General features: G+C 42.8%; 1 protein-coding gene across 3 annotated transcripts in view; it reads left to right on the top strand.

Annotated features, from left to right (window-relative positions):
• The first annotated feature begins 1034 nt into the window (after positions 1–1034).
• TBC1D4 (TBC1 domain family member 4) overlaps positions 1035–14592 on the top strand; it is a 184605-nt gene continuing 171047 nt past the window's right edge. For all 3 annotated transcript variants that reach the window (XM_042978304.1, XM_042978296.1, XM_042978318.1), the window contains exon 1: positions 1035–1843. In XM_042978304.1, the coding sequence (XP_042834238.1) occupies positions 1346–1843 (498 nt within the window). In that variant the 5' untranslated portion in view covers positions 1035–1345. The remainder of the gene's footprint in view (positions 1844–14592) is intronic.

The raw sequence follows: 14592 nt of genomic DNA, 5'->3' as shown, positions 1-14592 counted from the left end.
TTTTCATTCTTCCTGTAAGTACTTTGGAGAGAGGTGGGAACTTTCAGAGTCTTTCCCTTTTATTTTGTTTACCTCTTATCGAATTCATTACAATTCAGTAAGAGTAAAAAGAACGAGAATCTAATTTGCTAAAATGAAAAAAAAATACTTTTCTTTCTGGTTTAAAGTTAGAATGATCAAATTATCCCTTAAATGTCTTTCGAGTTCCGTGGAACTATAGATTACTACACATAAAAGAGTGAGAAATCTCTACACCTCTGAGCTGGGTATGTAGAATGAATAAAATAGGATTCTTTTGGATATTGTTTGGAAATAAGATTCAGAAATTATTACGCAGGCTTCAGAAGGAATTGAAGCCACGCAAATAAATACTGTTCAAAAAAACAGAAATCCCAACGCCCTCTTGAGAGGGGGCCCCCTCTCCAGGGGGCAGCAGAGACGCGCGGGAGGACCGAGACGTCGGGGACCAAGGAGAGGGCGAGTCGATCCCGGCAGTGGCCGGGCCTGCAGCGGGGTCGCTGCCCCAGGGGCGGATTGGAAGGGCGGGCTGGCACAGGGGCCGGAGGAAGAGGCGGAGAGGTGACTTCACCGAAAAGCTTTTAGGGGCCAGGCTCTCTCCGCCCGCTGGACGGGAGGCGGGGTAGCAGCTCGGTTAAAGTAGCAGCCTGGAAGGAAGGAAGGAGCGAGGGAGGGCCGGGAGCAGCCGGGAGGAGGAGCAGCGAGCTGGGCCGCGGCAACGGCTGGGGGAGCGGCCCAGCGTGGCCACGTTTGGGTCTGGTTATTTTCCAGTGAACAGTTCTCGCACGCCCTTCCTGAGGCACGGCTGATCGCGCCGAAGCCGGGCGGCCCCGACCTTCCAGGTGACAGCCGGTCACCCTGGTAGGAGTCAGCTCCGCCCCAAGTCACCCCGCCCGCCCAGAGCCCATTCCCCGCCCAGCCAGCCTCCCTCCGCCTGCCCGAGGCGAGCGCGGCGGCCGCAGCGGCTCTGCAGCGCTGGAGCAGGCGGCGGCCGGCGGCGGCGCGGGGCCCTCGGCGGAGGAAGGGGGAAGTTCGGCCCCTCGGCGCTAGTCCGAGGAAGGAGGATGACGATTTAACCCGCCCTCTCCTGCCAGTCCGGCTGCGGGGCGCCCCCGCCGTGCCCGCCGCCCGAGTCTCCGAGCCTCGCCCGGGGAAGTGCCGCATGGGGCAGGGCCGCTGAAGCGCGGAGTTCGGTGTCTCGCCGTGCCAAAAGCAGGCGCGGGCGCCGGTGCGGCAGTTGGCACAGTTTCGGCGGCGCCTTCGGCGCGAGAGTTGGGGGCGCGGCGCGCCTACCCGGCCTCCTCGGTGCCTTCGAGAGGCGCGAGTTATGGAGCCCCCCAGCTGCGTTCAGGATGAGCCGTTCCCGCACCCCCTGGAGCCTGAACCGGGCGCCCCTGCGCAGCCGGGCCCCGGGAAGCCGGGCGACAAGCGGTTCCGTCTGTGGTACGTGGGGGGGTCGTGCCTGGACCACAGGACCACGCTGCCCATGCTGCCCTGGCTCATGGCCGAGATCCGGCGGCGCAGCCAGAAGCCCGACGCGGGCGGCTGCGGGGCGCCGGCCGCCCGCGAGGTGCTTCTGGTGCTCAGCGCGCCCTTCCTGCGCTGTGTCCCCGCACCCGGCGCCGGGGCCGCCGGGGGCGTCGGCCCCGCGGCCGCGCAGCCCAACCCGGCCGTGTTCATCTTCGAGCACAAGGCACAGCACGTCTCGCGCTTCATTCACAACAGCCACGATCTCACCTACTTTGCCTACCTGATCAAGGCGCAGCCAGACGACCCCGAGTCGCAGATGGCCTGCCACGTTTTCCGCGCTACAGACCCCAACCAGGCAAGACGGCGTCTGGAGGCGCGGGGGCGGGTCTGGCACATCCGCGGGGAGGAGCAGGGCTGGAGGCTTTGGGACCCCTCGGGAAGGACCTGTGGTCAGGGCTCCTGGCGCGCGCCTTCCACGTGGCACGCTCCAGCGTCCACTCCTCCTGCCCCAAGGACCAAGAGTCGGGAGCTTGGGTGCGGGGCTAGCGGGCCGGCTGGACGGCGGGAATGAAACCCTTGCAGGAGCAGGGGAGAGGGGAGGAGGCGGAGAGTGGTCCCGGGATGGTGGAGAGTGCGCGCCACAGGAGGACGCAGCGACCTGCGCGCGTCTGGGGAGGACCGTGGTGTCTGGGGTGTGACTGGAGATGGCAAACCCGGCCGTGTGTGTGTGTGTGTGTGTGTGTGTGTGTGTGTGTGTGTGTGTGTGTGAAACAAGGAAGAGTGTCGGGTTCCCAAAGGCCCTGCACTCGCTCTCCGTCTTGGTCGAGTTCTGCACCTTAACCCACTTGGACCATGGAGTCCTAGTTACTACAGCACCTGCTGGTCTGGGAGCTGGGAGGCTATTTCGCAGCGGGATTTAGGGAGAAGTTAGCGGACTCTGTCAGATTATCAGCGAGCAGAATAGGAATCTGCGTTTAGATTCGTTGAGTGGAAAGAAAACTTTTTCCTTTTGCAATTTTTTATGCACTCATTGGAGACAGAATCAGTATCAACTTGGGTGATTTAAACAGCAGTGTCGTAAAAGAGGTCAAAATCTGTTTTCTAAGATTTCCCCAAAGTCTACTAAATCGAGGTGCCTGTTACCAAACAGTGCATTTTTTACTTCCTTAAAAACAGGCGCGTTTTTCTATTGAATGGCGACAAGAATCTAAACAAAACCTTATGACAGTGATTATGTCTTTGAAAACTGGTTTTAGAATAAAAGTGTAAAGCGTTTTTACTATATGATAAACCCCAAAGTGCTATTCTAAAAATAGTTATTTGATGTTTGCAAAGTACTTTAGATTCTTTAGAAAAGTCATGTTATCTAGATCTAAATATAGTCTCAGTTGCAACATGTGGCAGTTCCTTTGGTAGCTGGGAAATTGACAACAAAGGAGAAAAACATCCTATAAATAAGGCTTTTTCGCCCTTAATTCGTTATTTTTTCCCCACGTTTATTTATTTGAGAGAGAGAAAGTGAGCGGGAGCATGGTAGGGGAGAGGCAGAGAGAGGAGAGAGAATCCCAAGCCAACTCTACACTGTCATTGTGGAGCCTGATGCAGGGCTCCATGCAGGGCTGGATCTCACAAACCCCGGAGGTCATGACCTGAATCGAAATCCAGAGTTGGACTCCCCTTAGTTCATTATTTTAGTGACTGTAATTGAAAGACCAGTAATTTTTCACCAAAGGCCTGTAACTGAATTGAAGAAAATGAAAGTTTATTGTCTTAGATTTAATCAGTTATTTTATAAACTAGGTTAATATCCACATCCAGAGCTCCCATTATGAAGTGAGCAGTTTTAACATATATGACACTGTTAGATGTATGTTGAAATACCTTTTTACAGATAATGTAAACATCCCAACCATGATTAAAGTGAACGTCACTTTGTGCTTATGTGTTCCAAGATTATTTTTAGCTTTCACCCGTGTCAAAATGGGAGTGCAGCAGTTCTTTATGTCTGAAAGTTCTCACCATTTTTATTAAGATTTTTTTGGTTCTGTCAGTAAGGAGGAAGAAGTTGCATTTTCCAGGACTTTGAGGAATGTTTTATGGTTTTTGGTACTTTATGTTGAAGTCATTTTGTTCAGATGTGATCCATGATACATCATTGCTAATTTCACTGATAGTACAAATTTATTTATGTTGGGGGGGTTGGGTCATGGCAATTTGAATTCTTCACTGTGGCTTTTGAGTCCCTCCCAGATTCATTGTTAGGGGATCAATTAAAAACATGCCCTTTTATTTACCTTAATTATGTATTTAGGTGTTTGAGGCTGAATGTGCTATTATTTTACAAATAATAACATGCTTAGGCTCATTGCTCCCTTTTGATCCTGTAGGAGCAGTGGAAACCATATGTCCTTTTGATAAAAGAAAAAAAAAAAAACCAACTTTTCCTGTTTATTGCCATTTCCCAGTTAAGTCTTTGATCTAAAGATATGGATTCCAGTTTACTCTGAACGTAGAGAATCCTGGCAGAGGATCCTTAATTTGAAGGGCCAGATGTTGTTCCCTTAAGGATTATCTCCAGCCCTATGTAAGTGGTTGCAAACTCAAATGCCTGGGAATGGTTGAGTGAGGACTGTGGAGGCCTAGACAGTGGCCATCATTTCTTAAGGACTTACTTACACAGCACCAGTTGCAAACTGTATTAAAAAGATACAGGCCTGGTGTTGTCAGAGCTTCTGATTTCCTAAGAGTGGAAGTCTGGATTTTTATATATGACTTTATGTTTTAAAGGATTAGCGACTATTTTAAACATTTAAGATTTCTATCTGGACCAAACAAAACACATCTGAGGTTTGGCCTCAGAGATTTAAGGGCTGCCACTTTCTATCTTTTTCATAAACATTTGTTGAATGGACAAGTGCAGTCATCAGACACTGTGCATTTTTTGCCACATTTCCGTGTGAGCATCTGAATCCATTTGGTATGGCTCTCATAGTAGGGAGAGTTAGGGCCATTTGGGGGGAAGAATTTACAAGTAAAATTCTCAGAAGTGATGATTCTACAGCTGAACTGGTTAAAGGGATGGATTCCTCACATTATTATCATCTAGTGGTATGCCTCACATTGAGTAGGCTTTGGATGGTTCTGGACACCTTTGAGATCAGAAGGAAAGAGACCTACTGTTTGTTTTGCATCCGAGTTCTACATTTGTAATAATTTTTTTATGTTTATTCATTTTTGAGAGATACAGAGAGACAGAGAATGAGTGGGGGAGGGGAAGAGAGCAAGGGAGACACAGAATCTGAAGCAGGCTCCAGGCTCTGAGCTGTTAGCACAGAGCCTAATGTGGGGCTCGAACTCACAGATCGGGAGATCATGACCTGAGCTGAAGTCGGATGCTTAACCGACTGAGCCACCCATGCACCCCCTCTGAGTTCTACATTTGTAGTGGAGAATTATTTAGTTGGGCTTTAAGATCATTGTTAAAAGAGTGTCCAGTCACTGAACAAAGTATGGAAAGTAGCCTAGAGCAGTAGGCCTGCAAACATCCATGAATAAACTTGCCTCTCATTTGTCTCTCATGCCTGTCTCTTTCCTGAAATAGGCCTGTCTGGAGGAGGCCATAAAATTCATTGTTTAATCTAGAGTGTTTTTTATTGAGAAAGGAGGTACCACTAATAATTACACAAACATAACAAGTATAAACCTGGACCGTGTAGGGAAGACCAGGATATATGGTGACCACAGCTAAATGGCAGTTTGTGTTCAAGCCCAGCCACTGAGATGGAAGATTGTGGTTTCCGTATATAAAATGATAAGGTTTTGCCGAGTATCTGCTCACGTATCTTTTGGGGGATGGATCAACATGTGACTTCTGAGATGGGAGTCCTATGCTAGCAGCTTGGGTCTGTTGTGGGGAGTTGCCATAGTGATGTGCCCTCTGTCTCCACAGCTTCTTGGTGGGTCAGAGTCAATTTAAGGACGTGGGGTCTGAAGGAGCACTCAGCCAGAATGGCCTAGTGAACTGTGTCTCTCAGGTGCAGAGAGAGGAGGAGGTCAGGAGCAAATGAACCAGTTCTAGATCAAATATATGCCCGTGCAGATTGGTTCCCATTTATTCAAGCTTGTGTGGTCTTGCACAGGAGGAATGTCAGCCTTATTTCGGCAAAATTTCGATATTTCAACTAGTAAAAGTACTTAACTATATGTTAGCTTAAGACTCCCATTGGAATAAATTGAGCTATAGACTTAAAACTGGTTGAAGAACTATGAATATGTGATTCTCTAAGACCTAGGGTAGGTCCCTAATATTCTTCAAATTTTTATCTTTATCTACTTTCAGAAAGAGACTATATAGCATTATCTTAACTTTCCAATTAAAAAGCAGAAATTGTATCATGTTATATCTATTTTACCATATAAAAAATCAACAGTTGTTAGTGTTTATATAAATATTGTTAGAGATTGAAGAGGTGAATTATCATTAGCATGAGACTCTGCATGAAAATTATATTCCCTAAGTATAGACTGAGCAACCATTTAAAAACAAAAACCTTATTACTTTAATTTTTGTTGATTTTTTAATGTACATATTTATCGAAGCTTGAAAGAATGTAATTTCAAAGAGATTTTATAAATTGTGTTCTTAAAATTCTTAAAAATGAACTTGCCAGCAAGGTGCCTGGGTGGCTCAGTCGGTTAAGCCTCTGACTTGAGCTCAGGTCATGATCTCACAGTCTGTGAGTTTGAGCCCCATGTCAGGCTCTGTGCTGACAGCTCAGAGCCTGGAACCTGCTTCAGATTCTGTGTCTCCCTTTCCCTCTGCCTCTTCCCCGCTTGTGCTCTGTCTCTGTCTCTGTCTCTCTCTCTCAAGAATAAATAAACTAAAAAAAAGAAAGAACTTGCCACCAGTTTTTTCCAGCTGTAAGTCCTTTAAATTTATGCTTTTGTTGTTGTTGTTCTTAAACACTTAGCATTTTCTGAGCTTTATTCAGGTAACCGATTTTCAACTTACTTTTGTTGGTATTTTTCAAAAGGTCATTTCTCAGAAATTCTTACTCATAGTTGAGGGATGGGAATATACTAGTCAGGAAACTGGAGGAATAGAAATCTGGAAGTTTTCATATTTTTCTCCTTGCCTCCTGAGTAGACTGTGCCATTCTAGACAGGTAGCTCTCTCTCCTTTTGTGTTTGCTATAGTTTTGTGTGTGTGTGTGTGTGTGTGTGTGTGTGTGTGTGTGTGTGCCTTCTCCTCCTCCTGATCTGAGTTGGAGGTTAATTTGCCCTGGCTCCATGGTAGAGTCTTGACTTTGATATCTGGGGGAAAGGTAAAAATGTGTGCCCAGAACCTTCCAGTTGTGAGGGAGTGTTAGTTATAATGAATATTGAGACCGTTCAGTATCAGAACTTGTTTATCATAAGCCGGAGCTCTGGTTCCCAAACGTGAGTATGCATCAGAATAACCTGGAAGGCTTGTTAAAGCACTACATTCACTTTCTTTCTTTTTTTTTTCAATTTAAATTTTTTTTAATGTTTATTTATTTTTGAGGCAGAGAGAACAGAGCATGAACGGGGGAGGGTCAGAGAGGGAGACACAGAATCTGAAGCAGGCTCCAGGCTCTGAGCTGTCAGCACAGAGCCCGAACTCGAACTCACAGAGCGGGGCTCAAACTCATGGACTGTGAGATCATGACCTGAGGCGAAGTCACATGCTTAACCAACTGAGCCACCTAGGCACCCCTGCACTCACTTTCTGATGCTAACGAGTTCCCACGTGATGCTCAGTCTACTGGCCTGGGGACCACAGTTTGAGGATCCACTGCCCTCAAAGATTTTATCCATTTGTTGGGTTATATGACCACTTCTGTTTCCTTGGTTATTTTTGCAGTTGTACTCAGACTTGAAAGTTCAAGATGAGTGTGAGGAGGGATAAAATCTGACTGTAGAAGATTTTTAAGCAACTCTTCAATGTCTAGCTTAAAGCTTTGCATATCTGCCCAAGATAAACATTATTCTGCCAGGTATCCTCAGACTATCCATATGTTGAATGAAAACTTTACCTTTCAAGCCAAAGTTTTAAGTTCTGCAGATGGAATAAACAATTAAAAAGTTTTTTTATATTTATTTTTTGAGAGAGAGAGGCAGAGCACAAGTCGGGGAGGGACAGAGAGAGAATGAGACACAGAATCCGAAGCAGGCTCGCGACTCTGAGCTGTCAGCACAGAGCCTGACGTGGGGCTCCAATCCATGAATCACGAGATCAAGACCTTAGCTGAAGTCGGACACTTAACCAACTGAGCCACCCAGGTGCTCCTGGAATAGACAGTTTTTTAGGAGTACATCCCAATGTTAAATTATGATAAGATTTTGCAAAAACTAAAGTTTTATTTGTTTGCATCCTGAGAAGTAACAGCATTCAGCATGTTTGATATATTGGCTGTTAAGAAAACCAGGCAAAAAGAAATAGAGTTGACGGTTTGGTGAATAAGATGATGGCTACGCTGAATAATTATTGCAAACAATGTTTACTCGGTTTTGGTTTCAATCCCAGGGACTTTGTTAAAATCATCAGGGTGATTGTTTTAGAGTTCCATCTCATTTGGGCCATGTTACATGTCCGAACCAAGTCAACATGCACTTACTTACTTAGACGTAGCCCCTTGTAAGATGAGGGACAGATCGATTATAATTTAATTTAATAGTATATTAAGAATTATTGAGCAAGAAAAAGATTTTGCTGGAAATATGGTCTATATAACATTAACTCATTAGTGGGCATCAACTAAGGATGTCATTGGCTTGCTACTTTAAGGTTATAACGTGATACTACATACATCATTCCATGTCTATCTGAGTAGCTTTTCAATGCATTTCCTTAAAAGCTAATGTTTACTGAGCTCTTGCTCGGTGATGGTAGCTACCTTAGTGCTTTTCCCAGGTTATCATATTTTATCTTTTTTATTTTTTAAGTTAATTTGTTTCAACAGAGAGAGAGAGAGAGAGAGAGAGAGAGAGAACACGTGTGGAAGAGCTTTAGCAGGGGAGGGGCAGAGAAAGAGGGAGAGAGAATCCCAAGCAGCCTCTACACAGTCAGCATGGAGCCTAATGCAGGGCTGGAACTCACGAACTGTGAGATCATGACCTGAGCTGAAATGAAGAGTCAGGTGCTTAATGGACTGAGCCACCCAGGCACCCCTCACATTTTATCTTTACAGTAACTGTGCCAAGTAGGTACCAGTATTCCTCCTGTTTTACAGATGAGAAAACTGAGGTACAGAAAGGTTACATTGTTACCCCAAGGACACAAGGTTTGTAATAGTCCAGGCAGATTCTAAAGCCTGTTTCCTTTTACTGTAGAATTCAGTTGTTGAAAAACGAGTTTTTAGTTGTTAGTATTATAAACTTTTACACTGTCACTTTTAAAAAATACAGTAGTTTTATTTTATTTTGTTCTTCAGCTTTATTGAGGTATAATTAACAAATAAAAATTGTGTATATTTAAAGGGACAATGTGATGTTTTTATATCAAATGAAATGGGTTACCATAATCAAGCTGATTAGTATATCTTTCACCTCACATGTTAATATAAATGTTACTGGCTTTATAAGTGTGTTTATGGGGATTTTGAAAATTGATTTTGATTCTAGAGCTGTTTAAGAACTAGAGCTATAAGCACATGAAGTTTATATTTAGATTTTGTGAACATATTTAAATAAAGTAACAGTAAAATAATGATGTTAGCCTCTTTGTTTACCTTTGAAAGGATACTGAACAACCCTTAAGTTTGGAAAACTCTAGGTTTAAGCTTTTGGATGTTATTTAATATATTCCTGATAATCCATAATCACAAGATAGAAAGGGAAAAAATATGGGATTAAAATTTTGGTAGGTTTAATTTCAGATAATCTAACACAGGTTTTGGCAGCCCTGCCAAAAGGATATGGGGGTTACTATTTTTTAAGTTACTGATCTCTTCCAAGTTTAATTTCTTGTAAGAGGTTGGGTTGGAAAGAGGATCTCCAAGTAATGGGATTTTCCCGGCTAAATATAGAAGCCTAAATTTGCTGCTTCGGTTCTTTTATTTTAGTTAACTAGTTCAATAGTTTCCACTTTGAAACTGTTGTGAATTTTTTACATGCATTTCTAAAGTTCTCAAAGTTAGAACCATGGAACTTTGTACTATTAATTTTATGTAACTTTTGAGTAGTTTATTATCAATTTTAGCTTCTAAGTGAAACTGTACTTCTGGTTGAGCAAATGGGGCATTCTTTTGCCTCTCACAGTTGTATCTTCATAAACATTTTCAGTCATAGGTTATATAATTTGGAAAACTACATTTGTGACCGAGACCTTTTATAAACCAATAAGCTAATTTGTTTTCAGGCCCTAAATGGCTCCCAGCTTTTTCAATTAACCTCTTGCCCTGGTTTCAGCCATTTAATTCTCAGTAGCTGGGCACCCTGAGAGATTTTCCTGAGTATACCTAAAATTAAACTGATGGCCTTCTTGCTTGGTTTCTAAATATTTCTTCCTCTCAGGTCTATAGTAGCATGCTCTGTGCCTGTCGGGGTACCTCATTACTCTGTGCTGGCCCTCCCCAATCCTGCTGCTCGCTGTGAACACCAGCCAGTGCCTGTTGCCCAACTCTTTAAATATTGTGCACTGGCTGCTTGATTGAATTGTTTTTCAATTGTGGAATTTAGTTTTCCCTCTTCTGAGAGATGATCTGGTGTCTGGTCCTTGCCCTTCCCTGTTGGCTTCTTCCAAGGCTGTTAACCATTATGTACTAATTTTATTTTAGTTTTCACTTGGGAGTTTGAAAAGCCTGGTGACATGAACATAGCCTAGTGGTGGTAGTGGGCATGACCCTTCTATGTTCACCAATACTTATATATTTTTTAAGTTTATTTATTATTTTTTTAAGTAATCTTTACCCGACATGAATCTCAAACTCATGACCCTAAGATCAAAAGTTGCATGCTCTACTGACTGAGCCAGATGGGCACCCCCATCCATAATTCTTTTATCTAATTTGAGGCATGTTCAGTATGCCTCAACAGAAGCATATCTCTGGTTATAATGGAAATATTAAAAGTGATATGAAAATGGATGGTGTCATATTCTATTTCTTTTCTTTCTTTTCTTTCTTTCTTTCTTTCTTTCTTTCTTTCTTTCTTTCTTTCTTTCTTTCTTTCTTTCTTTCAGAGAGAAGGAGAGTGCTTGAACCGTAGAGAGGGGCAGGGAGAGTGAGAGTCTTAAGCGGGCTCCAGACTCAGCATGGAGCCTGACACTGGGCTGGATCCCACAACTCTGGGATCATGACCTGAGGCAAAATCATGACCTGAGCTGAAATCAAGAGTCAGATGCTCAACCGACTGAGCCACCCAGGCACCCCGTATTCTATTTTTTGACACAGCCCTTTATATTTAACTTCCCCATTGATCCTAAACCTTTTTCAAAGGTCAGATTATTCTGTTAAAATAATAAATGGCATTTGATAAATTTTTTATTCTATGTTCATGTAAGTACAGCATGTTAGTTATAGCAATAAAAACTAATAGCTAGTAATATGCCACTAAGGATCTTGGAGTTAATTAGCATTAAACCCTTTTTTTCCTATTGGAAGTTAGGTTGGAGATATATATTTGCAATTGTATTACTTATTTTGATAAGTTGATTGTAAGACTAAATTATATCTGCCCTAATTAATATATGAGAAAATATAGGAGTTCTTTGGAATAAAGAATATATAAAAAGTCTTTGATTTCCCAAGTATTCTTACCTAAGCCAAACTTATATCTTTTTAAAAAAAATTTTAAAAATGTTTATTTATTTTTGAGAGAGAGAGAGAGAGAGAGAACAGGAGAGGGGCAGAGAAAGAAAGAGACACAGAATCTGAAGCAGGCTCCAGGTTCCGGGAGTCCAATGTGGGACTTGAACCCATGAACCACGAGATCGTGATGTGAGCTGAATGTGGATGTTTAACCAACTGAGCCACCCAGGTGTCCCAAGCCTACCTTATACCTTAACAGTTTGTTGTCTCTCTTTTGCTTTATCTACCACAATTATCCAGCATTTGGTTCTGTGTCAGGAATTATACTCTAAGCTTCTAGGAGCCAGGTTAATAATAATAATTGATATATATTATCAATCATAATAATAGTGCTAACCAATATATATTTATCTATTTCTTAGCATGTATCACCTGGAAGGTTTGTGAAAATGACAGGTTGCTGGATCCCCACCCCTAGAGTTCTGAGTTGTGAGCCTTGGGTGAGGTCCAGAATTTGTGTTTCTGACAAGTTCCCAGGTGATGTTGATACTGCTGGTACAGGATTACCTTTGACAACTACTGTTCTAGACCAAGGGTTGGTAAACTTTGGCCTTAGTTTTGTAAATACAGTTTTACTTTAACACATCTCCACTCATCTGTTTACATATGGTGTGTGGCTGCTTTTGTGCTACCATGGCAGTATTGAGTATTTTGGACAGAGACTCTCTGGCCACCAAACTTAAAATCTTTATTACTTGGCCCTTTGCAAATGAAGTTTGCTGACATCTGCTCTAGGCAATCCTTCTAAACTAGTTTTTTTTTTTTAAATCCCCACTTTATAGGTGAGAAAACGAAGTCTGTAATCTTCCTAAGTACACAAGCTAGCAAGTAGCAGGTCTAGGATTCCAAACTTCATGCATTTTCTAAAACCTACTTCATAAATTTTTATGGATGGCCCCCACATTTATCGATACAGCCCAGCTCTTCCTCTGAGCTCCAGCTTTTCTCAGTATCTAAATGCTTACTTGACATCCACCGTTCAATGTGTAGATGCTGATGCTGGTAAACCAGGGAATCATATTTGAGTCCTTCTTTTTCACTCCCCAGTTACAGTACTGGAAGGACGTCATGTTGATTCTGCCTCTAAAACTTAGTTTTAGTATGTCACCTCTCTCCATCACTACTGCCACCACACAGGTGGCAGAGATCCCGTGATCTCTTGCTGGGACTTTTCTCCTCTCAGCTGTTCTCCCTGCTCTGCTCTTTTTCTCTGGTTAGAGGCTTCTTCCATGGAGCCGCAGGAATGGTGCATGTAAAATGCAAACCTGATCAGGTTCCCTTTGCACTCAGAATAATATGCAAATTCCTCCTTAGGTTCAGTTAGTCTTTCCAGCTCAGACTGCTGCTCTCCAGCTCCTGTTCCACACTTTAGCTGTCCTTAAACAAGCCTAACTCCTGGCTCACTTTAAAAGCCTTTGCATGTGTGGTCCCTATTCTTGCTAGATTAGCTTTTTCTCGGGTCTCAGTTCTTTGCCTAAATCACAAATATCACTAAGTCAGATTGGCCTCTAATGACCCTCTCTGTATCTAAAGTAGATAGGCATCCCAGTTTATCACTTCTGTCTCAGCCCTTTATTTGTTTTCCTTTTGGCACTAACACATTACATGTTTTTTTAAATAGGCTTCACACCCAATGTGGGGCTTGAACTCACGACCCTGAGATCAAGAGTCACATGCTCTACCGACTGAGCTGGCCAGGCGCCCCTAAATTAATTTTAAAAAACACTTTCTGAAGGTATGTCTCCATCTCTAGAATGTAAGCTTCATAGGGAGATAGCTCTTGTCTGCTCATGGTTGCGTGCCCGGGACCTAGTTCTATAATAGAGACTCATTTCAACAGATTGAAATTAGGAAATCAGTACCTGCCCTCAAGGAATTCAGATCTGCCATGGAGAGTCTAAAGTCTGTTTGCAAGGATGTGCGTGTGTTCCCATATATGTTGCCTTTAGTTGTTAACTTTAACAAGTATTGATTGTATTGTTTGCACAGTTTTATTTTTTGTTATGATTGTTTATAATTTTAGAGACTTCATACTGCTTATAATATTAAATGGAATTATAAAGAAGGCATTTAAAAAAAATAAGTAAGTTGTGTAGTTTTTGAAAAAAAATTGGAGACTAATTTCAGATGGACTTTTTTTCCCCGTATCAAAACAGGGGAAGTTTACTAAAGCTTCCATCATGAGAACAGGTGTCTCCATGACCTTTTCTTTGAATGACATGAGTCAAACTTTTGGGAAGCTGGAAGATGATTAGCATGAGTGGTATTGTGAATACATCCTTGCAGTAATCGGATTATTCTTCAGTTTTGGTTCAGTTCAGTTATTTAGGCTTCTCAGTGGAAGTATGATCTCATTTGGAAAGCTATTTGGTTATACAATACTTTGGATGGCTTCTGTAAGTTTTTACTTCCAAATCTAAAATTAACCAATTTTGAAGGCCCTGATTTTTAAGCCTTCTCCTAGAAAGGACCTGGAAGGCCTAAAAGGTGTTCAAAAAAAAATTTTTTTTTTTAAGTCAGAAAGGGAAATGAGGAACTGGAGAGGGGATCCACCAGGGTGAAGCCAGGGACGAGAATGAAAAAACCATGGCTAATGTCCATAGTGAATCATTGACCGATAGTAAGATGTAGGATTGTATTCTGGATTTCTTTGCTTAAACAGCATGCCCTTGTGACAGAGTAATTACTTACCTTGTATTCATTTTATGTAATGTTTATAATAAGAGCAACTGATAGGTTGATTATAGTTTTCAGTGGCCACTGGGGCATGAAACAAGCCACCAGTAAGATGGTATTCATGTTCTGCAGTGTTCCCATGGGTTGGCCTTCTAGTTTAAACAACACAAGGAGGGGTGCCTGAGTGGCTCAGTCGGTTAAGCCTCCAACTTTGGGTCAGGTCATGATTTCGCAGTCTGTGCGGTCGAGCCCCGCATCAGGCTCTGTGCTGAAAGCTTGGAGCCTGGAGCCTGCTTCAGATTCTGTGCCTCCTTGTTTCTCTCTGCCCCTCCCCCTGCTTGTTCTCTCTCTCTCTCTCTCTCTCTCTCTTTCTCAAAAATAAATTAACATTAAAGAAATTAAAGAAAACAATAAAAGGAAAGATGGCTTTATTTTTCCAGGAAGAATTAAAAGTGCCAGTTATTTGCCTTTATAAGTATCGGCCCTCTGCCTCTTCCTCAAAGCGGGTATTTTCTTCTCACTCTTTCATTACCTTTAGGCATAATCTGCCTTTCTTTGAGCTTTATTTATCTCCAGATTTTTCTTACACTTTTGGTCC

Source organism: Panthera tigris, chromosome A1, assembly GCF_018350195.1.
Source record: "Panthera tigris isolate Pti1 chromosome A1, P.tigris_Pti1_mat1.1, whole genome shotgun sequence".
NCBI classification, from domain to species: domain Eukaryota; kingdom Metazoa; phylum Chordata; class Mammalia; order Carnivora; family Felidae; genus Panthera; species Panthera tigris.
The sequence above is the reverse complement of the archived record's forward strand: the minus strand, read 5'-3'. Positions and strand labels throughout refer to the sequence as shown.